We start from the raw sequence: 27406 nt of genomic DNA, 5'->3' as shown, positions 1-27406 counted from the left end.
AATGATGGGGCTTGACCACGCCAACAGCTTTGGCCCCCTCCCACCGCACTGGTCCTGCTTCCTCTACTCTGATGTCTGTTTGTGGTTTCCTCCTCCCCTCTTACATCATAGTGTGTCCTGTTGTCCATGGCAAAAGTTTACAGTGTCTGATGTCACCTCAAGGATCAGACTGAATGTGTCACTCTTGATGTTAAAGTAGCAGGTTTTCTGCCTGTCACTTTCTCACACTTTCTTCTTGGTTGGGAGCCAAGTTTCCTGAGATTAGGCCTTGACCCATGGTTACGAGTGAACTGATTAATAAAGCAACAGCCTAGTAAGGGAGAGATGGGGTTGTGGCCCAAAGACTGTGTCAAAGGGGCCCCTGGAGGAGGTTCTCTTATGTGACCAGAGAGAAAAAGAGCCCATTTTCCTTCACAGGGTGCTGTGTTGTGGTAGTAGAGATCGCCAGGGCTTTTCCACTTGGCTCTGAGACCAGGTAATTGGTCCTGGTAGCTGCAGTGGGTTCTGAACCCATGAAGGATCAGGCCACCCTGAGGCACCGTGATCTCCTGGGCCCCTGTAAATACTGGGCAGATGAAGAGGTGGGTGCCATCAGATCCCAGCCTGAAGAAGGGTCTCAGGGTCCCAGAGAAGTGTGAACACGGACATGAGTAGCTGTGCAATCTGTCTGTCATGTTGCTAAAGGAGACATCTGTAGCTTCATAGTCCAGAAAGACACCCACCTGGTCAGGGGGAGAATCTGCACAGAAGAGGACAAGGTCTGGTACTAGTTTCCAAACATCTCCAGGGTAGAGAAGCCATTCTGGGGAACCAGTTGGGCCTCCTCTTGGCTCTCAACACTGTCTCTACAAACCCCCACAGCCCACACCAACATGTTTTTGACCTCCATCTCCCAGTAATGTCTCCCAAAGAAGAAGCACTCCAGCCCCAGGACACAAGGCTTTCAGTCAAATCTCTCTGGGTTGTCAGGCATGCTCTGCCAGGGGTGGAGGTGGGGGTCCCGTCTCATGCTTCTGTGGTCCTCTGACAGGAAGAGCTCAAGAAGAGCGGTGTTGGGTCCAGGAGCACACTGGCTGCAGAGGAAGTCTCAGATTTAGGCCCGGGGTCTCAGGAGATTGTGTGATTCCTGGTCCCCAGAGGGGTCCCAGAAAGCTAGAGGGAGATTCCCATGTGGCGGCCTTTTCCATGAGGCCCCTTGATCCCAGGTTCCAGGCAGCTCACAGTCTGAGAATTACTGAGGCTGCACTACTATCTTTTGAGTGACAGAAGCGTTGCCTCAGGTAGAGGATAACTGGGGCTCTAAGAAATGTACAAGTTTAGCAAATGAGGTAAAATTAATGTCTCCCACTTCCTCTCAACATTCTCAGATCTGCCCCCTTTTCTAGAAAAGGCAAATGATATCTGGGACTCTCTTTAGTTAGAAATTTTCCCAGTTGGCTTAAACCAGCAAAGAGGTCCTCTCCATCTCCCAGTGAAGCAATTAAGGCTAATTTCTCCCTACACAGGTTCCTGGGCAGTAAAGGGTCCCTTCATTGATCCTCTGTGTTCCACCAGTTTAACCAGATGACAACTGATTTAAATGGCTAACAAAGGCACCCTTCAAAGAGTGAAAAAAGAGCATAATGTCACCAAAAGCCAACCTGCTTCCTGAGAGGTATGTTGGCAAAAGTTAGGGGGAACTATTTCCATCCAGTTTTGCTTTAACACCATGGGTCTGAAGTCTGCAGCTATGACCTCTCCGGATACAGGAAATGCTTCAGACTCTGACATTCTGCAGACTCTCCCACCTGAAGTCATTATTACTTAGTCAATCTACATTGCTATTGTGTAAAAATGACTTTCTCCATTCCCCAAGTTGATAGATCTGACTATGACAATTTTGAAATTCAAAAGAGGAAGGAGGAATTTTCAGAGTACTATGGTCTAGTAAAGCCTGGATTCTTTGGTGCTTTTGAGCAGATGCTGACAAACCATAAATTGTAAAGCACTCATTGGGACTAGGCAAGTGGATTCCCTGCTCTCTCACTGGCCCACCTCCCCTCACCTCGTAGACTACACACTGAGCATGGATGTTCTCTTATAGCAGGAAGGCGTTTACGGCACCTGTCTGTGCACCCCCGAGACAGGCTTGGGGAAGCTTATTGCCTTTTACACACATGGCTCTTTGACTGTGCAGTGTATACCCTCCCCCAGGTTATAGATAGCTAAGCCAATATTGTCTTCTGTCAAATTAATTCGGGATCCACAGGCAAAAATTACTACAATATAATCTTTGGGGAGGTCCACTTGTATGGTAGACCTCTGTATTCATGAATTAAATTATTCTAAGAAATAAAGTTTGGTGGGAACGAAGTCGTAGAGTTGACTGAGTGCTGTAAGGATTCCCTGACAGAAGAGCTGATATCCAGGTCTGGGTTGGACACTGCCACTGAACCCACCCTAGCCCCCTGCTGGCCCCAGCCAGCCTTGGGCCCCCTTGTTCGTGTCCTCTAATGTGTCCTCTTGGCTGGAAGTGGGGAGGAAGCTCAGGATCTGAGGGAATGTCAGAGGTGCTCACCAGCATGTGAGAGGCTTCTTCTCCATCCTGCAATGGGACAGACAGAGGGTGAGCTTCATGAGATAATGGCTAACCAAGCAGCACAAATCCAGCACAAATTGTGCCTGGAGTAGTTCAGAAAATGCTAAACTTATGCAATTCCTCCTGAAGTCGCTCTGAAAAAATAGCCAGAAAAAAATGAATGTTCTCAATAGAAGAACTAAGAGAATCTAAGGTTGTATTAAATGATGAAGGACTGGCCCTTTCTATGAACATCACCATGCTACCTCCTCCCTGCCCAGGGAATTGTCAAGATACCAGAAATGATATATGATCACGTGGCTGGAGATTAAATGTTCTGATCTAGGTTTGCTTTTGTTTAACAATATAGTGCTCCATGTAGCACGGTGAATGGATGCAACACTTGCAGAATGGAAGCAAGCAAGCTCTGAGGGTTAATTCCTAGGATGTGAGTTCCAAGCCCTTCCTCTTCCTCTATTCATGTCCTCTCTCAGTTTCCAAGGTCTCTAGCTGTCAGAGCTGTGTCCTTTGTGTGACAGCGAGATGTCCTCCTACTCTTTTACCTTCTATGAGATGTTCCTTCTCCTTTTCACATGTTCTTTCCCCAATTCCTTACCTACAATTTCTTTCTCTTCATTTTCAACCTCTTCTTCCCCTGAGAGAATCTCTTTTTCCCTGTGGAGTTTCTCGATAAGACAGATGCTCCCAGCAATGAGGAGGAGCAGAGTCAGCACGATGACAGCCAGGGCCACCATCCAGGGAGATGTGCTGGGAATAAAGGAGTCTGAAAAGGGAGCCAAAAAAGTCTCATTTAGTGAGGAAAATGAGACCTGGGATGAGAGCGCCCCTCCGGACTCATATCTAAAGAGCTCCACCAGGTCCCTGCTGTGTTGGCTTCTCTCTCAGAGACTCCAGATAGAGAATGAGTCACCTCACAGTGATTGCCAGAGCTGGGGGCCCAGGAGACAAAAAAGCAGAAACACCTGGAGTCACCATGAGAACGATCAGGGTGAATAAAAGTTAACCAGCCATGCTGGATCACCACAGCCGCCACCCTGGGACAAGCCACCATCCATTCTTGCCTGGAATATTGCAATGCCCTCTTCCTGCTTCTGCCCACACCCTCTGCAGTCTATCCTCAGCACAGCAACCTAACTGAGATCATGTTATTTCTTGCTCAAAGCTGTACAATTTTTCCTATTTCACTCAAGCTAAAAGCTGAGGCTCATTTGTGGCCCACATTTCCCTATATGATTGGGACCTATTGCTTCTCTGAATTTATCTCCTCCAACTCTCCCTGTACTCAATTCATTCCAGCCACACCTGCCTCTTGAGAGAAGGTTCCTTGAAACTTCTAGAAGCTCCTGCCTCAGGCCCTTTGCATATGCTATTCCTGCTACCTGGCTTGCTCAGTCCTCAAATGCATGGCTCATTCCTCAATTGCCGACTGCCATCTCTTCAATGGACCCTTCTCTGACCCTCCTGTTTATAACTACAACTCTGCCCTAGCACTCTCTATCCTCTCCTTGATTATTATTATTTTTTTTTGCAGTACTTATCACCATCTGATACAATCTGCAGTTGAATTAATTATTTCACTTCTTGTCTTATTTACTTCATTTGTTGCTCTTTGCTGCTCTAGAATGTGAGCCCCATGAGGGCAGGGATCTTTCTGTAATTTGTTCTGTGATTTATCTTTGGTTTCTAGAACAGTGCCTTGAACAAATGTGATGCTTGCTAAGTATTTGTGGAATGAATTGATGAATGTCTGTAGACAGAGAATTTCCCTGCTCTGTCCCTTGGGAAATCCCCTGGGCAGGAAGGGAGGGCTTCAGCAAGCAGCACCTCTGGGTGTAGATCGACACCCGGCCAGACCACTCTCCATGGCTATGATTCTTCTAAATGTTTAAAAATGGCTGTAGGATATGAACCATAACAAGAAAAAATGATCAGATTTACCCTCAGAGAGGAGACTCCTATCCAAGTGTTTTTTAGACTATTTGATTTTCCCCTTGTGACAAGGGGAGAGGCCTCAACTCAGCTGCAGCTTCCAGCCCTTCAGGGCCCAGGACTCTTCCACCTCATGCCCCGACATCCGCATCCCCACTCCAGGCTCCGATCTGTCTGCTGAACATCCTGCCTCCATGCAATGAGCCTCCAGAGGGCAGGGAACTAACCTGGAATGAAAATCACAGTTTCTTTCTCCTTGCCAAGCAGGGTGTTGTTGATGGAGCAGGACACGTTCCTCACAGAGAGGTCCCTGATGGTCACAGCCATGGTGACCATGAATATGCTGTCTGTGTCCACAGTGTAAGCTTCCTCCAGGGCGGGCACGATCTCACCATAGGGGTCCTTCCAAACCGCTCGGGGATCTGGGTACCACCCTACAGATGTGCAGTCCAGCTGGATGCCTCCATCCTCATGGCCCTTGATTTCAGTGAAGCACTTACAGCCCAGGCCTGAGGAGAGAGACCAGGGCTCAGATAAAAAGACAATGGTGTTTTCGCCCAAGTGTCTTAGAAGATCAGTTCTTAATGGTGAGAGCCAAGGGAAGGAGGGAGACAGCAAGGGTCTAGGGCCCAGAGAAACTGATTCTGCATATTCCATGCATTCCTGCAGTATCGCATCTGTGAAGGGAGGGAAGAAGGGAGGAAAGGAGGGAGGGACCTAGTAAAGAAGGAAGGAAGAAGATAGGAAGGAGGAAAGTAAGGAAGAAGATAAGGAAGAAAGACTTGACGTTGGAGAACACCAGGAGACCAATATGCCAAATAAATGGTGAGATGCCTAAGGAGAAAGGATTCCATTGCACTTTCCTTTCTGCTCCACTTACAGATTCCATCACATTACCAAGCATCTGCCTTCTAATAAATGTTTTTTGATTGGTTCATTCAAGTAGACATTTTAATGTTCTCATTTCTGTGTGGCTGTGTCTACTCTGACCTGAAACAAGCAGGGTCAGGATTTCACTTTCGGACCTGAGAGGACTTCTCAGTAGCCTTGGCTTCCTGAAGCTCTAGGTTAATATGATAAGGACAGACACCTGCCAGGCTGGCAGAATCTTAAGAATCTTTTCACCTCAAACACTGTCCCATCTCTCCTGGTTTAGGACTTCACATCACCACAGCTGTCTGATAATCATAAGAGGCTACTGGTTTACGGAAAATGGACAGGGCTAATGTTAAAGTCAACCCTTACCCCAATTCAGAGATGTTTACCTCCCATGGGTTCAGTCAATTTTAGTGATTTTATTATACTCCCTCGACAACATCCACCTATTAGAAAGATCTGGATCCTCTTTGGATCCTTAAGGTAACAATATCACCTCCTCAGTGTCAGCAGAACATCATCAAAAATCTTAAGAACCCAGATTCTTCCTAACTTATTCTGTCTTTAAAAGAATCTTCAATAAAAGAGAACACTGGGTAAGAGAGAGGTGCAAATGCGTGGTCCTGGGAGACTTATGTCCCTTTAGCCAAGTGTCCAGCCATCATCCAAACTGCCTTTAAGCAATTCCTTCATTAACCCTATCCAACAAATTATAGGAAAGACAAATTTAAAGCAATCACTTAATTCTTAAACAAAAAGCTGTTTGCGTATTGAAAGGCTCACGCAGAAACTTGGAAGTGAGATAAGACTCAAAAGAATGATGCAAGTTGGAAAGAAATTCTACAAAATATTCCATGAGGTTCAGTAATGGCAAGTATGAGATAATAGACTTAAGGAGAAAGTCAGCCAGCCAATTAAATAAACAAAAAGCAATTAACAAACAAACAAACAATTCTACAACAACTCAATTCAGAGTGGGGCAGGCCAGTACAGCTTCATGTTTACAGGGAAAGAGCAGAGGGTTCCTGCCACATACACACCCACACTGTCAGCTATGCAGTGCTGCTGTGAACAGAGTCAGGACACCAGATTGAGAAAGAGTCCTTTCGTGATATTTTGTATTAATCAGATACCAAGGGTGCCCTTCTGAGTAACAAAGATGAGGTCTCCTACCAGCTGTGACTGGAGGCCCCTGGGAAGTTCGCACTGTCCCCAAACCTCACTTCCACTGGTCTGATGGACTGAAATGCCATTGATTTCCATGTGTCTTCCAGGCTTTTCCAGTCCTCAAATGTTTCTTTTAAGGTGTAATACACTGAGTCCAGGAGCGAGGTCATACTTTAAAGCCATTATTAATAAACTCCTAGAAATCCCAGGTTAAATGCCACTTCTGTTTTGAAGCCTTGCCAAATTCTTCCTGGCTGAATGTTCACTCTTTTTCTCTGTGGGGCCGACAGGCTTAGTACTTAATCAGGCTTTCATGAAATTACCTGTTTTCACATGAGTCATTCTCTCTGCAATTAGTATTTGGGGAAAGAGAAAAAAGGCAAAATGAATATTTATCAAGAATGAGATGTCCACATGCTGTCGTTTGCTGGGCAGTCCTTGTTTGTCTCATTGTCCTGGTGCAGTTATTGACAGTTCTCCCCTCACTCTCCAAAGGGTACAGTTTGCATGATCAAGTACAAGGTTCTGCATCAAGAAGCCACGTGCCAAGAGCTGTGCTGGGTGGGATTTCACATCGGAGCCTCTCAGTCAGCCCCAGAGGTGCATGGCTCACTCCCCCGCTGCGTTCTGGTTTTGCTCAATTGCTATCCTTTCAGTAAAGCTTTCCCAGATCATTCTGTTTACAATTACATTACCTCCATGTCCCCAGCTCTCTCAACCCCTCACTGCTTTCTTTTGTCTCCAGGGCTCATCACCATATGACATAAAATACAGTTTTATTAATTACTTCATTTCTTGCTCGCCACACCCTCTAGAATGGGAGCCCCAGGAGGGTAGGGATCTTCATGAATTTTCTTCTCTGATATATCCTTGGTTTCTAGAACAGTGACTTGAACACAGGGAATGTTTGTTAAATATTTGTTAAATGAATTTATGAATGGCCGTGATGAGAGGGAGCCCAATTTCCTGCACTCAAATTTTGATTCCAGCAATTTGTTTTTTTCACTCATTCATTTCATAACTATTTATTAATTACCTACCAGGGGCCAAGAAATTTGCTAGATGCTGGATATATATCAGTCTATGCTGGTGTGAGTCAGATTCTGACTGGTTCTGGTGGTGATTTAGACTATGAAGCTTTAAAAGAATGTCCAGTAACAAAAGCCTGAAAGGGTGTCTTTAGAGCTGTCCACCAAACATTCTCAGTTCCCCTGGGCACACGGTTAGGACTGCACATCTCTCTCCTGTGTGCTGAGGCACAACCATGTGACTGGCTTTGGTCAATGAAATGTGAGTATAAGTAACGTGAGGACCTCACAGGAGGAGCTTTAGGAGCCAGTGAGTGATTTGCAGGCTCTTCCCCTCTGTGAAGGTGACCCGCACAGCTCCAGGGCCCTGAGGAGGCTCTGTGTGAAGGAGATCCCAGCAGACTCATGGAGGACATGTTTCATGTGTTAGAAACAGACCTTTGTTATGATAACCCAATGAGATCTGAGGGCTGCTTATTACAGGTATAACCCGGACTATCCTGACTAATGCACACCTAAAGATGATTAAATACATGGACTGACCAGAGGCTCATGGAGAAAAGTTAAAAAAACAGACCTCAGGTGTAGACTAGAGATATCTCAGGCATGATAATGACCACTTACAGCTCATGGAGCAGATTCATGTTTCCATTCAATTAATATCTGTGGAGCAACTATTATGCTCCAGATTTTGTTCTAAAGATGTGGATACAGCAGAAGCAAAATAGAGAATAATCCTTTATGAAGGTTACATTATAGTGGAAGAGAAATGGTAATCAGGATTAATAAGTAAAATACATACTATGCAAGCAGGTTATATGTTTTAAAGAGAAAGCAAGGATAGGCGGGTGAAAAGAGTCAAGGATGGTATTTGATCCTCACAGTCATGGAAAACCACTGAGTAGAAAGGAGAAATGGATTGAAATTGTATGAGAAAAACTTGTCTTTGGACTTAATGAAAAATTTATAGAGCATCATATACTACTGGTGAGAGTGTATATTGGTACAAACTCTTTGGAAAATAAATTTGCAATGTCTATTAAGGATGAAAATATATATTTCTCATTGTACAACACTTCCACTCCTAGGAACATGTTTCAGTTGGGGATTTTGAGAAGGGGCATGTTATGGACTGAATTCTGTTCCCATGAAATTTGTATGTTGAAGCCCTACCCTCCAGTACCTCAGAATGTGACTGTATTTGGGTATAGAGCCTTTAAGCAGGCAATGAAGTTAAAATGAGACTGTTAGGGTGGGCCCTAATCCAACGTGACTGGAGTCCTTACAAGAAGAGGAGACTAGGACACACAGAGAGACACCAGGAATGTGTCCACACGGAGGAAAGGCCATGGGAAGACACGGAGGGAGGACCATGTGAGGACACAGTGAGAAGGTAGCCATCTGCAAGCTGCGGAGAGAGGCCGCAGGAGAAACCAAACCTGAGGACGGCTTGATCTTAGGACTTCCAGCCTCCACAACTGTGAGAAAATAAAATAAATTTCTGTTGTTTAAGTCACTCAGTGTGTGGTATTTTGTTATGGCATCCCTAGCAAACTAACACCAGTCAGCAATGGGCAGTGTTCTATGTGTTGATATGAGTAGTGGTTATATGGATTATAGTTCATAATAATGCAGTAATCTGTGCACTAATGTTTTATGAGTTTTTCAGTATGTGTTATATTTCACAATAAAAATGTCTAATTCTAAAACATGTTACTAAAGAAGGCCCTCAGAGATCTCCTAGAAGTAAACATAAGAATAATCTGGGGTGTCGTCCCGGTGGCATAGCGGTTAAGTGCGCACTCTGCTGTGGCGGGCCAGGATTCATGGGTTCAGATCCAAGGTGCGCACCGATGCACCACTTGTCAGGCCATGCTGTGGCGGCATCCCATATAAAATAGAGGAAGGTTGTCATGGATGTTAGCCCAGGGCGAATCTTCCTCAGCAAAAAGAGGAGGATTGGCATTGATGTTAGCTCAGGATTAATCTTCCCCAGAAAAAAAAAAAGAACAATCTGCAGGGATTCAACATTCTCCCCTATTCAAGGCTACAGCTGAGCTCTGTGTCTGCTTTTCAAGAGGTGATGCCCACAGCTTAGCAGGGCAAACCCATGCATTTGGCCCTTGGGCAGGAGGAAGCTACCCTTCCTATGTAAAGGGGACTCTAGACAAATATCTGATGTTCTGCTATGGGCCTGAGGTTAGGAGAGAAACTTTCCCCAAGAGTCACACTGTGAAAAAGCAAGGGAACAAAATGAAATGACACACCTACCACCATCAGGCACATGATGGCCTTATCGTAGGATTTACATTCTTACGAATAACAGTGGTAGATGTCATTTTCGGGGACAGTGGCATTGTAGATGATAAGTTCCATGCTCCCTTGCTGATCTCTCCCTTCACAAAGGTTGTTCTTCCTTGGTACTCCATCTGCTCCTCTGTCCTCTTTCGCCTGCCCTTATACACAAGCACTGCAGGGAGAACTGAGACCTGAACTACCCACCTCCATGTCCTCAGCACTTTTCTCAGGTGGCAGGTGGCAGCATAACACGCTGTTTCCTCTGACCATGGCCGGGATTGGATCAGCTGGCCCCATGACAGTAAACTGGTGTGTTTAACAAAGGGGTAGAATCAAACAGGGGCACCAGCCATCACATATCTAAGGCAGGAAAGGAAGTGCATATTCCAGGGCACAGACAGATTCTTTCTCTGTTTCTAATATGTTCTTTCAGAAATATTCTTTCTAGGGCCACAGGGGCTTCCTGGGCTGAGGATTCTGGGGGTCAGTAGCTGTGGCTGGTCAGCAGCAATAGATACCTAGTAGCAATTTCTGCTGAGGCTGCTGATACTTCCTGAACAAAACACTGAGAAGCATACACTGAGCACTCCCTACTGACCCTGTGCTCAGAGAGGTTTTCGTCCATTCCCCAATCTAGCACAGTGCCTGGAGTGGAGGATAAACTTGAGCTGTCCAATATGGTGGCCACTAGCTAGTCCCAATGAAATGTGCTGAAATGTGAAATATACGCACGCAATTTTTAAAATTTAGATTAAAAAATATTAAATATCTCAGTGTTAATATTTTTCATTAATTAAAACTTAAATAATACTATTCTGGTCATTTAAACTTCAAGAAAATATATTACTAAAGTCTATTTCATCTGTTTCTTTTCTACTTTTTAAATGTAGGTACTAAAATACTTAAAATTGTATATGAAGTTGGCCTTTGTGGCTCCCATTGTATTTCGATGGGACACACTGGTATAAATTCAATGAGCATGTGCAGAAGGAAAGGATGAATGAACACAACTGCAGTACTTCTTCAGACAGCAGCGTTTTGCAGACTGGAGTGTTGATTTCTCTTTCTGAGAAGCTGATAGGAGCTAGTGGCATGGACCCTACCTGAGACCAGTCCAAACAAGCTGAGGAGTGGAAGATGAGAAGGGATCCTGGCAGGGAGAAACGCAGGGAAGCAGCTGGCTCCATAAGCACCAGAGATGAGTCACCCAGGATGGGCAGGGACCAGAGACCTAGGGACACAGACATGGAGAAATCAGCCAAGGAGACTTGGCACCACAGTTCTGATCAAGGTCAAACTTTCCTGTAACCTGTGTTGGTATCATCAGCGCCCCAATTTCGGTCTTGGGCAGCCCCCTTCCTCTCCCAGTTTAGGTATCTCCTGATAAATTGATTCATTAAACAGTCCCTGGAATATGCCAACAATACAAGGATGAGAGAGGCAGTTTTCTGCCCTTCTCTGCTCACTCTTCTGCCCAGAGCTGAGTTGTCACTTCATATTCTTTCATACCCTCCCACCCTTCCCTTCCTCCTCCCCAGGAATCTGGCTGTTGGACCCAAGGTAAAGGCAGTCCTGGAAAGCCTCCCCACCAGGAAGTTTCCTCTCTCCCAGGGACCCCACCTTTCCCTCCATCAGGTTCCCTCCCTCCACTTAACAACCCACCCATACCCCAGCGCTGTAGCATTCCCTCCCCAACTTTCCTACCTTCTAGATTTCATTTCTGGGTTTTCTTTTCTCCATTGATGCTCAAATGATGCTTTTTCCCCTTTATCCCTCTTCTCTCTAACTCACTCACAGGCACAGTCACAACTAGAGAGCAGAGAAAAAAGTTTTCTTCATCTCCCATTAGTCTCAGTGTGCAGGGCTGTGGGACCTGGGACCAGGTCTGCTCTGTGACCACAAAGTCCTAATATTTCTAATGAATGGTTTAGAGCCCAGGGTTGGCCGGCTGTGAGTCACCAGCCAATGGGATCCCAGAGCCCACTTTCTCCTTGTTATGAGGTAGAATACACAGAAACAGTTTAAGAATTAAAACCGAACAGCTGCTAATAGCCTTTTGAGATGAAATGGCCTTTTAATTTCCTTTTGTTGTTTTCAGGAGCAAGATACTTTTCACTCGTTTTTTTGTAAAATCTTGAGATTCCCCAAGGATTGTGGCATTGCTGCCAACCAGGCGGAGAGGCCTTTCTGTGTAGAAGTGTGTATGCAGTAGAGGATGGGGTTGGGGGGGTGGAGAGGTGATGAGGTAAACATTAACAGCCCTCTTTCCAAAGCCAGAGGAATCTTCTTCAAGTTGCTCCACTTGTGGAGGGCAGTGGAGAGATAAGGTGGGACACAGGGAGGGGTTGGAGGGGTAGAGAATGAAGCAGGACAGCAGCTACAGGAGTAGACTGTAGACCCTGTCATTCATTCAAACCATTGAGGGAGAGATGCTGAGGATACTGAGAGGAAAAACCCCTTTCTCTCAGGGAGGTGTCATTCTAGTGGGGCAGGAAGATGACAGCCAACAAAGACTTTCTAGCTGGGCTTCATCATCTGCCACTAGATGGGCAGGTTGAGTCCAACACTCACACAATGCTCCTCTCCCATGACTTAAAGACTTGAATCAGGCCATTCTATTGATTTCTTCGAGAATAATCTTCCTGAGACACATTTCTTCACATTTCCCTCCAGAGCCTAAATGCTTCCACTGAAGGCCTCCAATTCCTTTCCGATTCAAGCAAAACTGCGCAATTAACAAACTAGCAATGGCTCCACAGTATCCTTCCAGGATTGGGCTGCTCTTGGGAAGGGACAGAAGAAGAGGTTAGGCGAATCTAAGAGCCTAGTTGCCTACAGCCTCTACCTGAAGAAAATCAGACCCCAGCCTTCTGGGTAAGTTTGTGCCAGAATTATCCAGTGAAGCCAGGCCTCAACCCCTGTGGTAGCTGACTTGTGCCAGAGGGAAACATATGTGTTCTGAGCATGAGGAAGACCTATTGTCCATGAGGTAGTTTAATAAGAAACCAGGTCCCACGGAAGTGTGCTACTTTGGATCATGACAACCTGACATAATCAATCTCCCTCATGAGAGAAATAAACCTAGAGAGTGTGTTCCTTCCTTTGATTCACCTCCAGCTGTGGATTCCTTCCAGATGAGGCCAAGATATCCTGGTTCTTAAAAGTGGAAGAAGGCAGAATACTCAAAGAGATTCAATGGAAAAGGAACAAGGAGAGATTCAAAGATTGAGAGAGACTTAATGTGGCATTGTTACTTTGAAGATGGAGGAAAAGTGCCTCAAGCCCAGGAAGGTGGCAGCCTCTAGAAGCCCTCAGCTGACAGCCAGCAAGGAATGGCAACCTCAGTCCTATAACTGCAAGAAACTGAATTCTGCCAACAATCTGATGGAGCAAATAAACAGACTCTTCCCTAGGGCCCCTAGAAAGGAGCACAGCCTGCAGGTACCTTGATTTTGTCCTGGTGAGATCCATGCTGGATTTCTGACCTTCAGAAATGTGAGAAAATAAATTTATGTTGTTTTAGGTCCTGAAATTTGTGGTAAATTATTATGGCAGCAATAGAAAACTAATACAATAAGGATTTTGGTAAAATGTTGCAATGAGGTAAACTGTGAAACTGTGGTGAGTAAACCGTGGGGGCTTAAAATCTAGAAAAAACTCAGTGGAAAAGTGAAGATTATTAACAAGTTTATTTAAGAAACTTTAAGTTGACAACCGCATGCTGGTCAGAGGGGATACAGTAGTGAACAATAATAGTGATGATAATGAAGAGTAGTCTTTCCCCAGTGTCCGTCAGTTGAAAGGAATGTCCTTTAACATCAGTGAATGATTAGGGGTGAAATATCCCTTTCCTGGAGATGGATTCTCCAGTGTGATAAAAGTACCACTAAAGTTCATCTAGCTTCCTTCCTTCCAAATTCTTATTCCACAGACAATCTTTAGTTGTTAAATGAGGCTTCCTAGAGACCTTCAAAGTAGGAGGCTTGGTTCTGGCTCCATGACCACGCATCACATTGACAGAGTGGGTGCACATGTGCCCATTATTACTGAAGAGTTTGGCCTCTAGTCCCTTCACATCCTGTGTGATGCAGTCCCTGTGAATTCATTCTCTGGACCACGTCCTCCTGCAGACTCAATCCAATGAAGTGCTGGACCTGTGGTTCTGACAATCGACCTTGAAGGAACCAAGTGGGGTGTGGCCTCCATAGTCAATCACAGTGACTTTAATGTGAGGTGCCCTGGGCAACAAAACTCAAGGCTGGATATGGTCCAACGGGGGCAATGGGACAGGAAAAGAACAGGCTAGGGCAAGGCGGTGGGACAGGGGCTTAACCACTCCCAGGAGCACAAAGTCCTGTGTGAATTATGTAAGTTACTTAACTTAGGTCTGCCTCAGTTTCCAGATTTGTGAAATGAAACTACTTCACAGGGTTGTTGTGAGGATTAAATGAGTGAAACTCACTAATGCATTTAACACAGCACCTAGTATATTTTTTCTATAAATGGTAGTTATTTTTCAAATCTTAGCTATCATTCACTTGCTGAAACCTTGGAAAGTTAATTCACTTTTCTTCACCCCTGTTTTCTTATCTATAGAAAGGAGACAATAAAGTGGTACCAAACTCAACTGTCATATGGAATAATGGAATTAATATAAGGGAAGTGCGTCACACAGTGTGTGCATTTAGCAAGTATTTTATTGTTGTGATGTGTTGCTGTGAAGGAGGAGGCCCTCCGCTCCAGGCTGGACAGGGAGAAGCAAGGATGTTACTTCAGTCTGAGGGTCTCCATTCCCATCAGCAGAGCTCGGGGTCACTGGGGTCTCCAGGGAAAGGTCAGAATCTAGGTCAGTAACAAGGGAACTCTGCACTCAGGTCAGTGCTGGGCAAATGGTCAAGGCAGTGTCATCCCATTTCTTAATTCTGAAAATAGGCCACAGAGGCCCAGAGAAGGAGTGTGTGGGAAGGTGTGGATATGAGATCCATCCACGACATTGTAGAATGAGATCTCACCAGTTTCATAGTCCAGGAAAACTCCCACTCTTTGAGGATGGTTGGCAATTGTTAGCTTGGTCCAGGGAAAATTGAGTGCAAAATAGTCATCCCCATCAGACAGACTTATAATCCAGAATCCATTCTGGGGTGCTATAGAAACTGGATATTCCTTCTCCACATTCTCCCCACATACACCGACATCCCAGTCTTTCCTGTCTCCCACCTCCGCCTCCCAGAAATGTCTCCCTGACGTGCAGCTCTTGTAGCCAAGAACAAAGTTAAAGTTTTCAAATCTCTTAGGATTGTATGGTAGAATCCACGGTGTGTCTGCCCTCCGCAGGCTCCTCTTGCCTTCAGAAACACGGAGGATGGGATGTGCAGTGTCCCAATCCAGAATCACATCCGCTGCAGAAAGTTTGGGGATGGGCCATGGGGTCAGCCATTGTTCCTAGACATCAGATCCTCAGCCTTCAAGACCTGGGTCTGGCAGAGGAGGTCTGGGTCCAGAGCCTGGTGTCCCCAGGCTGCCCTGAAAGTCACTGTCACAGCAAAACCAAAAGAAAGGTCCAGGGTTATTGTTCAGTGGAGTACAGTGTTGAGGGTCAGGATCTGTCTAACCTGACATCTCTAGCTGGATTCTTCCTTCCATCTTTTCCCTACTTCCCGCTCCAAAATGATTCAGTCCACCTGTCCTTACCGTCATGTAGATTTACGTTTCGATTCTTGCCCTACCACTCCTCAGCTGAATGACTTTTCTTTTTCTGCAGTCTCTTTTTCCATAGTCTGAAGCTACATAATATCTTTGAGCCTTTATTTCCTTATCTGAAAAATGTGGATAAAAGTACTAATATCTAGGGTAGAAACAGACAATATATGTTTTATATAGAGCCCAGGGTCAGGCATGGAGGAAGTGCCTGATGTTATAATAGCTGCCAGGGCTTTTCTGCGCTACAGGCCACATTGGGGGCTTTCTGTGCTCCCAGAAACACTCTCCACCTTTCCCTACTCTCTTCTGGGTCCCAGGAATCTATCCTCTAGGGACAGAATCACTGGGGTCTCTTGTCTCTGGTTACCTGTTGGATTTCGCCATTGGGAAGTACTAGCTGAAGATTGGAAGGAGAAAGGAAAGAGAGGAAACTGCATTTATTTCCTTCCACTTCCTCCCTGCCAACATCAGATGGTGATGCTCTAACAAAGGCACGACTCCTCTCAGGAAGCTTTGTCCTTGAGCTACAGCTCCCTCTGGGATCCAGGAACTGCTCCATCTCTCTATTCCTTCATGCCTAGGGGTGCTGAGAATTCCCCACTATTGTGAGCCCTGGGGCACTTCACATTCCCTTCTTTGTTTCCCTTAATGTCACTCCTGCCTTTGTAAAGAGTTCCTTTTCTAAACCTTCTTCAACCACCCAGTTTAAACAGGCCAATTCTTTCTCGTTGGTTTTTTGACCAATATACATTCATTACATCATTTAGTCTTTACCTCAACCCTCATATAATAAGGATTATGATCACCATTTAAAAATGAAGAAATTGAAGTTCAGAAATGTTAAGTAACTTGAGGATACACAGCAGCGGGAGGTGGCATAAGAAGCTTAGGAAAAACAAAGATCCTTGCGCATTGCCTTCTCTCATTGGTCATTCCACATCTTTACTCTCCTTGCAGTATTAGTTCACTCTGCCTCTCCTTTCCCTCAGATCTATCCTTTATGTCTCTTCCTTCCCAAGATCTGAGAAAGCCCAGAAGAGCAGTTCTCCCTGCTTCTCTGGGGTCTCAGCAGGAAGGCCCTGGAGAGGGCCACACCTTTGAGATCAGGACCTCAAGTCACCCACCTGGAACTCTCCCAGTCATGGGGACTTTTCTTCCCAGAATCTCTAGAGTGGGAGAAGAAAAAGGGAATATAGTCCCTCAGGTTGTTTCCTAGGGACCATAGAGTGATTCACTTACCAGTTTGGAAGAGGGCCATCTTCTATTCTGAAAGGGAAGAGACACAGATAAGGAAAGGGTATTATTTCTGTTCTTGCCCCACCCACTCTCCTCACTAAGCCTTTTCTGTCTCCCTTTCCTCAGACTCTTCCAATATCCAGGTTCCTTCGTCTATAGCTCTGCAGGATCAGCCATATAACTTTTCCAAAATGGTGGACTTCCTTCCCTCCATCATGCTGGGGCTGCAGGCAACATAGTCAGGCTTTGCTGGGGTGTGGGCCTGTGTGCCAGCAGGGTGAAGGGCGACTGAAAATGCCAAGATACTGTATCTGGAGCTTCCTTCTGAGGCTCTATAAAAGCTGGGGTGGTATCCCCCACAGAAAATGAGCCTCTGGGCTAGATCTGAGTATTATTACTGGGAACGCCAATGGGTCACATGGCAGAGAAACGGCTTAAATGTTTACTACACATGTGCCAGGAAAATCAGACAATGTCAGGGTCACTCATCATCATAGTCCTGAGACTTTTCTCCACCTACAATGGAAGAAAGGTAGGGATGTCGCCTGAAAGATTTATTTTTGAGTTATTTCTTTTCTCTTCTTCTGCACCCATCTAATCTTTTTTTTTGACTCCTATCTCCACCCCTTATACCTCTGCCTGTTCAATTCTCTCCTCTCCTCTCCTCTCTTCCCTAACATCAAGTCTGAGAACATCAGTTGCATGCTGATGATACCATGGGCACCATGTAAGTGCTTTCCCAGCTGAGACCCGGCAGATCTATTCTGTATCTACACTCCCATACCTGGGTGTATGTGTCACTGTGTGTACTCGTATCTGTGTACATGCACTAGAATCCTTCTGTCTCAAGTTGTATTATGTCCTGCCTACTTATGAAAAGAATTGGATTACTTAATGAAGAAATTTCAAACACTATTTTTTTAAAAGCAGTTCCAATAAATCTACGACAACTGAACCACTCTGGCCGCTCCACTCTTTAAGAGACAGTTTTCTGTCTCCTTCTTCTCTGATTGTCTCATTCTTTTCTTTTCTTTCTTTCTTTATTTTTTCCTGAGGAAAATTGGCCCTTGGCTGATATCCGTGCCCATTTTCCTCTATTTTATACGTGGGATGCCTGTTATAGCATGGCTTCATAAGCGGTGCATAGGTCCACCCCCAAGATCCGAACCTGTGAACCCTGGGCGCCAAAGCAGAGCTCATGAACTTAACCACTATGCCACTGGGCCAGCCCCTCTCATCCTTTCAAATCTTACATTCTTTGTTTTCTTGTCAGTAGCCTACAGATTATATAAACAGCTAGTGAGTTTCCCAGCATAAGAAAGGCACTTCATTTAGAGTTCCACCCCCTTCCTCCTCCTCCTTTCCTTTCAAGTGCACCCTGGATATTCCCCAGTGCCTTGCTGGGCTGAAGAGTCTGTGGGTCCCTCATAGAGACAGATTTAAGGCCCCTTACCCCTTTAAAAAAAACACAACTCCCCAAGCTTCCCCTCAGTCAGCCACCTTATTTCTTTCCCTTCAGAATGGGATCCAAGGCATTTCTCAGTCCTGGGCAGAGTTATGGATGAGAAAGGGAGCTGGGAAATTTCACAACAGAAAGTCTCAGATAGGAATTCAGAGAAAATATCAGAGCCACTCACAAGCCATGTGCTAGATCTTTCTCCACTCTGCAGTGAAAGAAAGATGAAGAGTCATTAAGTTGCTCAAAGCCACGATAGAGAAACACATATGAGTTCCTGGGGAAATAAGAACTTACTGAGTTCATGCTGCAGCTCCTCTGGAAAATAAGCAGGAAAAAAAAAAATTACCAGTACAGGGATGGAGCAGGGAGAACCTCTAGAAAATATACCTTACAAATAACTCAGTGCAGGCGTAGGTGTACCTGACGAGGAGGGGTTGAAGTTCTCAGGGGCACCCTCCCCTAACCCAGCGCCTTGGTTTCCCTTCTTGGTCTGATACCTCTTGCCGTTTCTTCCAGATCATTTTCTACTTGCTCTCTCTCTTTCTCCTTCTGCTGTCGCCACAGGAAGTAACCCATCCCTGCGTAAATCAGCAGGAAGATGAGCAGGGTCCCCGCGAAGGCTGTGATCCAGGGCCAGGTGCTCCGGAAGGGGTCTGCAATGGAATGGAGCTTCAGCCTCCACCCCCAGGGTGGGGATCACAGAGTCAATCTCATAACATTAAATGATCCTTCCCTCCTAAAGTCTCAGTAAACTCTTACCATAACATAATACTGTTACTTGTTTTGAACAGTCTGCTTCTCACGTCTGAATATGAGTTACTTGAGCATCAGAATTGTCTGTCTTTTCCTAGTTAATTTTTCAATAGGTTACATTACATGGTTCAAATATCAAAAAAAATATAAAAAGTCATTCAAGTCTCCCATCCACTCCCCCCTCCCATTTGTTAGCCTCTCATTAGTCAGTCAGCTTAATAGGGTGGTTAAGAATATGAACTTAGGAACTGCAGGGCCTGCCTTCAAATTCTGGCTCCTCCAATGCACTGGCAGTGTGATCTTGGACTAATTACTCAACCTCTCTGTTCCTGGTGTCCTAATCTGTAACACAGGGTAATAATAGTACCTCACCATAAGGTTAAAGGATTAAAATAATGCTTATAAACTGCCTGACGCATAGTGAGTGCTATGCAAGTGTGTACTAAATCTTGATAATATAAAGATATTCTTATTTTTTCTTATTTACACCAAAGATAGCTTTCTATACAAAGTGGTCTGCAACTGGCTTTTTCACTTCATATTGGGGTTCCTGCCATATTAGTACAGAGAGGATGTCTGTGTTTTCTTCTCAGCTGTGCAATATTCCATTGCATAAAAGTTCTTCATTGATGGGCATTTGAATAATTTCTAACTTCTTGCTATTATGATTAATGTTATAAGGAATAACATTGTACGTGGGTCATTTGATACAAATGCAAGTATATTTGTCATAGAAATTCCCAGAAGTGAGATTTGTATCAATAAATAAGTAGTTTGGAGATATACTGCTATATGGACCCCAAAGAAGTTGTGCCGGGGCCGGCCCCGTGGCGTAGAGGTTACATGCACATTCTCTGCTGCTGGCGGCCTGGGTTCAGATCCCGGGCGCGCACCGATGCACCGCTTGGCAGGCCATGTTGTGGTGGCGTCCCATATAAAACAGAGGAAGATGGGCATGGATGTCAGCTCAGAGCCAGTCTTCCTCAGCAAAAAGAGGAAGATTGGCATGGATGTTAGCTCAGGGCTGATCTTTCTTACAAAAAAAAAAAAAAGAAATAGTGCCAATTTATACCAAAAGTATACCACATTATACCAACAAATGTCTAAGAGTGACTGTCTCCCCACAATCCTGCCATTAGAATGTGTTATCTGCCACCTCGGTCTTGTTTTTTTGCCAATGTCACAAGTGGAAAATGTTTTAATACATGTTCCTCTACTGAGTGAGATGGGACATCACCTCATGTGTTATTTCCTTTTCTGCGAACTTTGTTCATTTCTCTACTGGGTTGTTTTATGTTTTAAGGAGATTACCCCTTTCTCTAAGATATGAGTTGTACAATTTTTTTCCCCATTTTGTCATTTATCTTTGCTTAAGGATCCAGTCTTTACCATTTTCCCCCAATTCCCATTGCCTGTCACAGTTTCTGGCACACAGAAAATACTCAGTAATTATTTGTGGAATAAACAGCTTAATGGGGAGAAGAAACATCCCTGGAGTAAGAAGAAGGCTCCGGCTCACTGCTCTGTGCTTTATACTCACTGCAAAAACCAAGTCAGCAGCAGAGAATCACACATCCTCCTCTTTTCAATAGCCACAGCTCAGCACAGTGAGGCTAAGCACAGTACTGACACGCAGTGGAGGTCCTGTCTGGGTTTTCCTGGCTGTGGAAATCCTGGTTGTCTTTTCCCGGCTGAGGAAGAGATTTCTGATGATACAGGATACCCCTTCCCCAGAGCTGGCTGTTATGATGACAGAAGCATGACTGCATACAAACTGCCTCTATCTGCATCCAACCTTGCTGCCACAGCTAGAATGTCCTCTCCCTTGAGATCTTTCCACTGCATTTGGAGCTGGGGATACCAGCCAGTGGATATGCACTCCAGATGGATGCCTCCATCCTCATAAGGCTTTATTTAATGTAAAATCAGAACCAAGAGCTGTGGAAGGACAAATAAGTCTACAATTCTTTGGAGGCTCTTGTATCAGTGAGGGTCTGAAAGGAATGGGTGTACACTCATATTAGATAATTCAAGGGGGGTTTTATGAAGAAGTGTTTACAAAAGTGTGGTCACGGTGAGGAGAAAACTACACAGAATAGAGCAATACCCCAGGGGCAGGAACAGTGGAGCAGTTACCTCCTATCACTAAATCCAAAGGGAGGCAGAGAGGAAGCCATTTTGAAGACCTGAAAGAAGACAGTCATGTAGAGAAGGCTTTCTTGAGAGGAGGTGTGATCTTCTGGAAGGTAATGCAACCAGCTAGATGTGCTTTTGCAGGGAGATATCAGGGGACAAGTACTTAGAGCTCTCTCTCCTCTGTCCCTCTTTCCATCCTCTGCTATGGCTCCCCATTGACCAAACCCAGCCAGAAGCCACAGGACAAGAGAGTGCCCTGAGAAAGGGCAACACAACCCTCGGCATCTGGACATCGGCCTGGTGTCACATTCTCCTGTTGAACATAAGCAACTCCATGGAGCATCAACATCAGACAAGAGCACTTTGTCACTATAATGGGTAATATGAAAGCAAGAGCACTCAACAATGGTGTTTGAACATAGAGAAAAACAAGAACACTGTGCAAACCACAATCATGACCAAACATTTCCCTATCCTGGCTATGAGTGACTGCTGCTCCTTGACCAATTTCAGCTTTAGCTTCACTCTAGTCTCCCTCCTAGACCAGACTTAAGACACCCACCCAGAGAATCACACCACCACATTCCTGACAGCATCCAGTCCAGAGCAAAGTCCTACTCTCATAAAGCCAACTCTCCTAACACAAGCCCAAATTCTATGCCGAGTCTTCTCTAACACCCTCTTACTGAGACACCCCTGACGTGTCATGCATTCTCCCTCCCTACAAGAAGTAATAAACACAACTTGATCCACTCCAGGTGTGTTCCTGAGGGTCTTTGGTGGGAAAATATTGGCAGCACAGATGCCATTTTACAGGTCATCCTCCCAGGACCTACAGCACCATGCACATGGAGGGGCCACAGAAGCTATCTGGAACACAACTGAACAACAACAACAAAAAAAACATGTGCCATCACTGAGAAGACATTTTCTTATCCTTCCTGTCCCTGAACTACCACTTCCCTGCTTAGAGCCTGGTGGCCAGCATGAGGGAGTTCTTTACTTGATATTATAGGGTACAGGAGGGATTCTTCTTGGAGGAAAACATGTATCTTTCTCGAGAGCCCCAGAGAAACAAAGTGAGAAGGCAGTGGAGGCAGTTCCTAGCGATGTGCCAGTAGTGCTCTGAGGTGGATTTGGAGCATGAACTCTGCCTCTGCGTACAGGTCTCAGCAAGGAACCAGCTCAGAACAAAACCTGAAGCCTCACCTGCAACCTTCAGCTCCACCAGGGCATATTCACAGAAGGAGCCGGATTGGAAATAACACATGTAGTTTCCACTGTCAGAGGCTCTGATGTCGTAAATTCGGAGAGCAGCCTTCCCTTCAGTGATGTCATCTCTTAAAATTGAAGTTCTCCCTTGATACTCTGTCATCTGTTGGTCTTCTACTTCCTTCCCTTTTACATACTTGTATACTACCTGCGTAAGGTTGGATTTCACCCACACCAGACCCATGGTCTCAGCACTCATCTTTGGGGATAGATGACAGGGCAGATCAGCATATTCACCCACGAGGGCAAGGATGGGACCAGGGGGTCCAATCACAGAAAACAGAGCTATTCAGTAAAAGAAGAAGATCCATCAGAGGGAGTTCATGCCACGAGGGTAAGGGGATGGTCAAGGCAGGGTGGGTGAGGTATGAAAAACCTAGAGAGGAACATGGTCCTAATAAAAGTACAATTTTTCTAAATGGTATGAGCACCTTCAGTTTGGGATGGGACTTCCAGTTATGAGAAGTTGTCAGAGGTTCTGACTGGGCACTCATAGGTAATTGTCTGATTCAGAAACATAAAAGCAGAATGTTCCCTACCTGAGCAAGGGGTAAGCAGTGAGACCAAGACGAGGCAGACAAGCAGGTCGAGCAGAGGGAAGTCTAGGGAACTTTCCATTTTCATCTGTGCTGCAGAGAGACATAAGAAAGAGTTGGGCAGAAATTATAACCTGGAAGAAGATGTCAAATTCCACATCAAACCTCCACCTCCCTAGGGCCATCTCAGGGTGAAACACACAATCACTAGTATGGTGACTCATGATTCTCCTCTGCCAAAATGTCTTCTTAGAGTCTCTTAACTTTTGAGTTCCAACATAGAAAATCATTCAAAAAGCTATGCAATGTTAAATGTGCACACTTTGACATATAAATATTTTGTATGTAGTGTTAAATGTACAAACATTAACCCTAACCCATCAGGAAATCCTTGGGTCTATGGTCAAAATATTTTCAGTATCCTTCCACTTTCCCACACTTCCTCTGCTACAGCCAGGTCCAAGTCTTTACCGTCACACTCTGATTAATGCAGGAACCTCCTCTCTGGGTCTCTGATTCCACCTGTGTCCCCTATAGTCTATGCTCACCACAAAAGCTGGAATGTTCCTTGAGTCATATCACTTCACTCCTCTGCTCAGCACCTTCCAGTGGCTCCCATTTCACTCAGAGTAGATGCTGAAGCCTTCACAACGGCCAGCATGGTCCTCCAGGACCTGCACCTCTCACTTCCTCTCCTTTACTCTCCTTGTCTAATCTAGCCACACTGCCGCTCTTGCTGGTCCTTGAACAGGTGAGGACAGAGGACCTTGGCCCTGACTCTTCCCTGTACCTGGAACGCTCTTCACCCAGATATCCACAAGGCTCACTCCCTCAGCTCCTTCAACTCTCTCCTGTAAAGTCAGTTCCTCCAGTAGATCTTCTTTGACCACAGGATTATGGCAAAATGCTCCTATCCGCCTGAGCCTGCTCTCTTTTTCCATTGAATTTTCACCATCTAACATATCATGTGTTACTCTGTCTCCACCTGCTCCAATGGAAGCTCCACAAACAAGGATATTGGTCTATATTATTTACTGATGTATAACAAGATATTACAACATGGAACCCTCAGTAAATATTTGTTGAATGAGTGAATGGATGAGGGGTAACATATTAACCCATCAATACTCACTAGCATTTTAAATCAATTTAGATGATCAGGGTAAGTGGTTTTCATCCAACAAGAAGGGAGGTGGAGAGTTGTGAAGACAAGCCTCTGCCTCCATAATGACACTGCTCTTTTGGTCTGGCTTAGACAGCAGAGTATGGCCTCCTGTGCTCTCACTGGAACTTGCCTATATTAATGCATTTATTCTTATTTTTCAGTAAGGTGGTATCAAGGAGCAAGCATGTCCTGGATACCAGCGTAAGCGTGTTACAACTGGGTTAGCATCAGTGTATTCTTCTCACAATTTATCTCTGTGGGAAGAACATCCCTGGGAATGAAATGACTCATTTCTTGTGTTCCCTTTCCCCGGGTATTCACCAATACTCCTTGGCAGATGGCCTCTGGACTCACCAGCAATGGATAAGTTCCCAGGTTTTAGTCTTTCCACTGCTAAATAAGTGTAAGAGCTGACACTTGCATAGTAGGGGCAAATATTTCAGGCTAGGAGCAGACAACTGCCCAACAACGCTCATGCCTCTATGAAGTGCTGAGGTTCTCTCAGCTCATAGGCTGGGCCCTTGCTACTCCCCACTCCCTGCCAAATGCTCCCAACTGTATCTTGGCTCAGAAAAGCACCTCTGCCATCTTTTAGGCGTGGTCTGTAGCATCAATGTGAATCTTTGTGATAAGGGAAGTGTGGGGCTCTCAACAGCTGGCAAGGCTTGATTCTAGCTGGAGTTCTAGCTTGGCTTCCATCTTAACCACCCCAGAGTTGGCTGCATCCCTAGATAGTGGAGAGCCTGAGAGCAGGCCTAGGTGGATTACTCAGAGATAGGACCGAGATCTCTAGACATAGCCTTAGTCCTCTCGTATCATGTATCTTCTACTTCCCTGATGATGTCAGGTGGAACGGGGCGCTGACAAATGATTTGAGGGTGTTCCTATCTCAGGAGTAACACTGCAGACTCCTCTAAGCTCCAAGCCATGGCCATCACCAAGTTCAAATCACAACCCCATCATACTCTGGTTGAGATCCAGTCAGATTCCCTGGTGGAGGCTCTGGAGTCACTCAGAGGGTGAACCCACCACCGTTACTCACAGGGTAGTGAACGGGAGAGCTAGGAACAAGATCAGGTCTCACCAGTCTTTTCATTCATTCACTCAACAAATATTTACTGAGCACACACAATGTGCCAGGCCCAATGTGTGTTAGGTGTAGGAACAAAAAGAGTGTGGAAACTAGGTAACGGCCCTATGATTCACAAGCTATGTGATCTCAGTCATGTGACAAAACCGATTTGAACTCCAGTCATTCATGAAACAATGTGAAATATGAATTTTAGAATGTGCAGAATTGGCCCAGCAATTCCACTTACAGATATCTGGTCCAGCAAAGCACTTGCATGAGTCCAGAGAGAAGCATGTGTAGGGATGACACTGAAGCTTTGTTTTTAAAAGTAAAAAAGCAATCAACAACCTAACAGGCCATCCATAGGAGACTGGTTAGTTAAATAATGGGTCATCCCTATGAATTAATTGAGTGCGGCAGTTAAGACTAATTTATAGTCACTAACCCAGATAATCAAGATACATTAAGTAAGCAAAAAATACATTGCAGAACAATATTAATGATTCCTTGAAAAACAAAAACAAAGCTATAAATTTGTATATTCATGTCTATGTAATTGTCTAAAAAAGGTCCACAAGGAAACATGCTATGCTGAGAATTGGGGATTTAATGAAAAATAATTTTGTCCTTTGCACCCTATTTTTTGAAAATTATTTGAATGTTTTAAATTTCAAAAGTTTTCATGTATAGCTTAACAATAAAGAATTGTTACAAGTAATTACAATAATTGTAACATATTAGTTATTTGGAAAATCTCAACTCCTCCAAGACAAACCAGCATGAGTCCCCAGGACAGTACCTGCAAGTTCGGGAAATGCTGGGGGACAAGGGAGCAGAAATCTATGCAACTGGCTCTCCTTTGGACCCTTGTCTTAAACCTGGACACGCCCTCAGACAAAATATTGCCTTTCAGTACATCCTCTGCTCTTCAAACTGTTCTCTATGTTGCTAGAGAGAGGACAGTATTATTCTTGTTTTAATAGGTAGCAGATTCTCTGCTATCCTTAGAGTAGGGAGTATATGTTTTCACTTATTTTTTAGGCTATTTTTGTTTTTTGCTCCTAGTTATAGACAATTTTCAAATGGAGAAAAATACAAAAGAATAAAATTTAAATAAACTGTAACGGTAAACATATACTTCGCTTCATGGGAATATAAATATTTCTGGAAGTATTTTGGCCACATACATATACCAGATGCCTCTAAAATATTTCATCCTTTGACCCAGAAATTCCACTTGTAGAAATTTCTCTTAAAGAAACAACATCACGTGTTAACACAAAGATTTATGTTTAAGTCTGTTCATTATAGTAAAATCTATAATGGCAAAATGCAGATACAATTTAAATATCCAAATTGGACCCAGTTTTGTTAGAATTATAAATAAAAACTATTAAAAACATGATTCCTGATGACTGTATGGAAATCCCTTTATGATAGGACAATGTGTTTTTTATCCATGCTCCAAATGTTGCATATGTACATGTAGGTTAGTTCAGATTTTTCTGTATTACAAATAATTCTGTACTAAACATCGTTAAACATAAATCTTTAAGTCACATCTCTTTTTAGAATCTCTTAGAATACATTCCCAGAGATGACCAGGAGAGATTATAAGAGTCCTTTCTCCTTTCTCACCACAGTAAGTTCCTAAGAACTAGCAGTTGGCAGGTTTCTTCATTCAGGTTGTCTCCCTCCCACCAAATCTCATAATTCAGGTCCTTACCTTTTGCACCGCCTCCAGCCCCCACACCTCATCCCCTCACCACACACACAAGCACCAAAGCCCTTCCTCTGGGTGAAGACTTCCCTGTGCCCACTCTCAGCTGTTTAGCCTCTCTCTTTCCAGGGCCTGTGGCCCTGACTTTTACCAATTTCCCCCACTTACCCCTTGGTACTCCCATCTGAAAATCACAGCCCACAGAACGAAGGTAATTGGTATTTCTCCATTACAGTTAACAGTCTGCCCTGGAAGAAAGGGTAGAGAAAGAAAGGCTGCTCACTGTGAGAAACAATAACAGAATCCCTCTTTGGAAGGATAAGTTTTCTGATTGGCTCAGAGGGGTGTTTCTTATCAGTTGCTGGACAGAAAGCAGTGAGGAAGGTTCGAATGAAAACTGAAACTTTGTTGGATTGCACAAAATGATGAAAAATTACAGCCCTAATTCCCACGTTGTTTGTGTCTCTCTGTGTTTACCTAT

The 27406-nt window shown here is 44.6% G+C and overlaps 1 protein-coding gene and 2 pseudogenes across 1 annotated transcript; all 3 read right to left on the bottom strand.

Annotated features, from left to right (window-relative positions):
* Positions 1-2996: 2996 nt before the first annotated feature.
* On the bottom strand, positions 2997-11063 carry LOC101406954 (butyrophilin subfamily 2 member A1-like; annotated as a pseudogene).
* Positions 11064-14572: 3509 nt separating this feature from the next.
* On the bottom strand, positions 14573-16834 carry LOC106800137 (butyrophilin subfamily 3 member A3-like; annotated as a pseudogene).
* A 459-nt stretch (positions 16835-17293) lies between these two features.
* On the bottom strand, positions 17294-27109 carry LOC147915420 (butyrophilin subfamily 3 member A2-like). The gene is made up of 5 exons (XM_087437898.1): positions 27094-27109; positions 22972-23061; positions 22370-22717; positions 18769-18924; positions 17294-17328 (listed from the first exon to the last, which is right to left on the bottom strand). Exons 1-5 carry the CDS (start codon positions 27107-27109, stop codon positions 17294-17296), a joined length of 645 nt encoding a protein of 214 aa, XP_087294024.1.
* Between the last annotated feature and the right edge of the window lie 297 nt (positions 27110-27406).

Source organism: Ceratotherium simum, chromosome 13, assembly GCF_057802395.1.
Source record: "Ceratotherium simum simum isolate JZ-2026a chromosome 13, ASM5780239v1, whole genome shotgun sequence".
NCBI lineage: Eukaryota > Metazoa > Chordata > Mammalia > Perissodactyla > Rhinocerotidae > Ceratotherium > Ceratotherium simum.
This window is presented reverse-complemented; position numbering and strand designations above follow the sequence as displayed.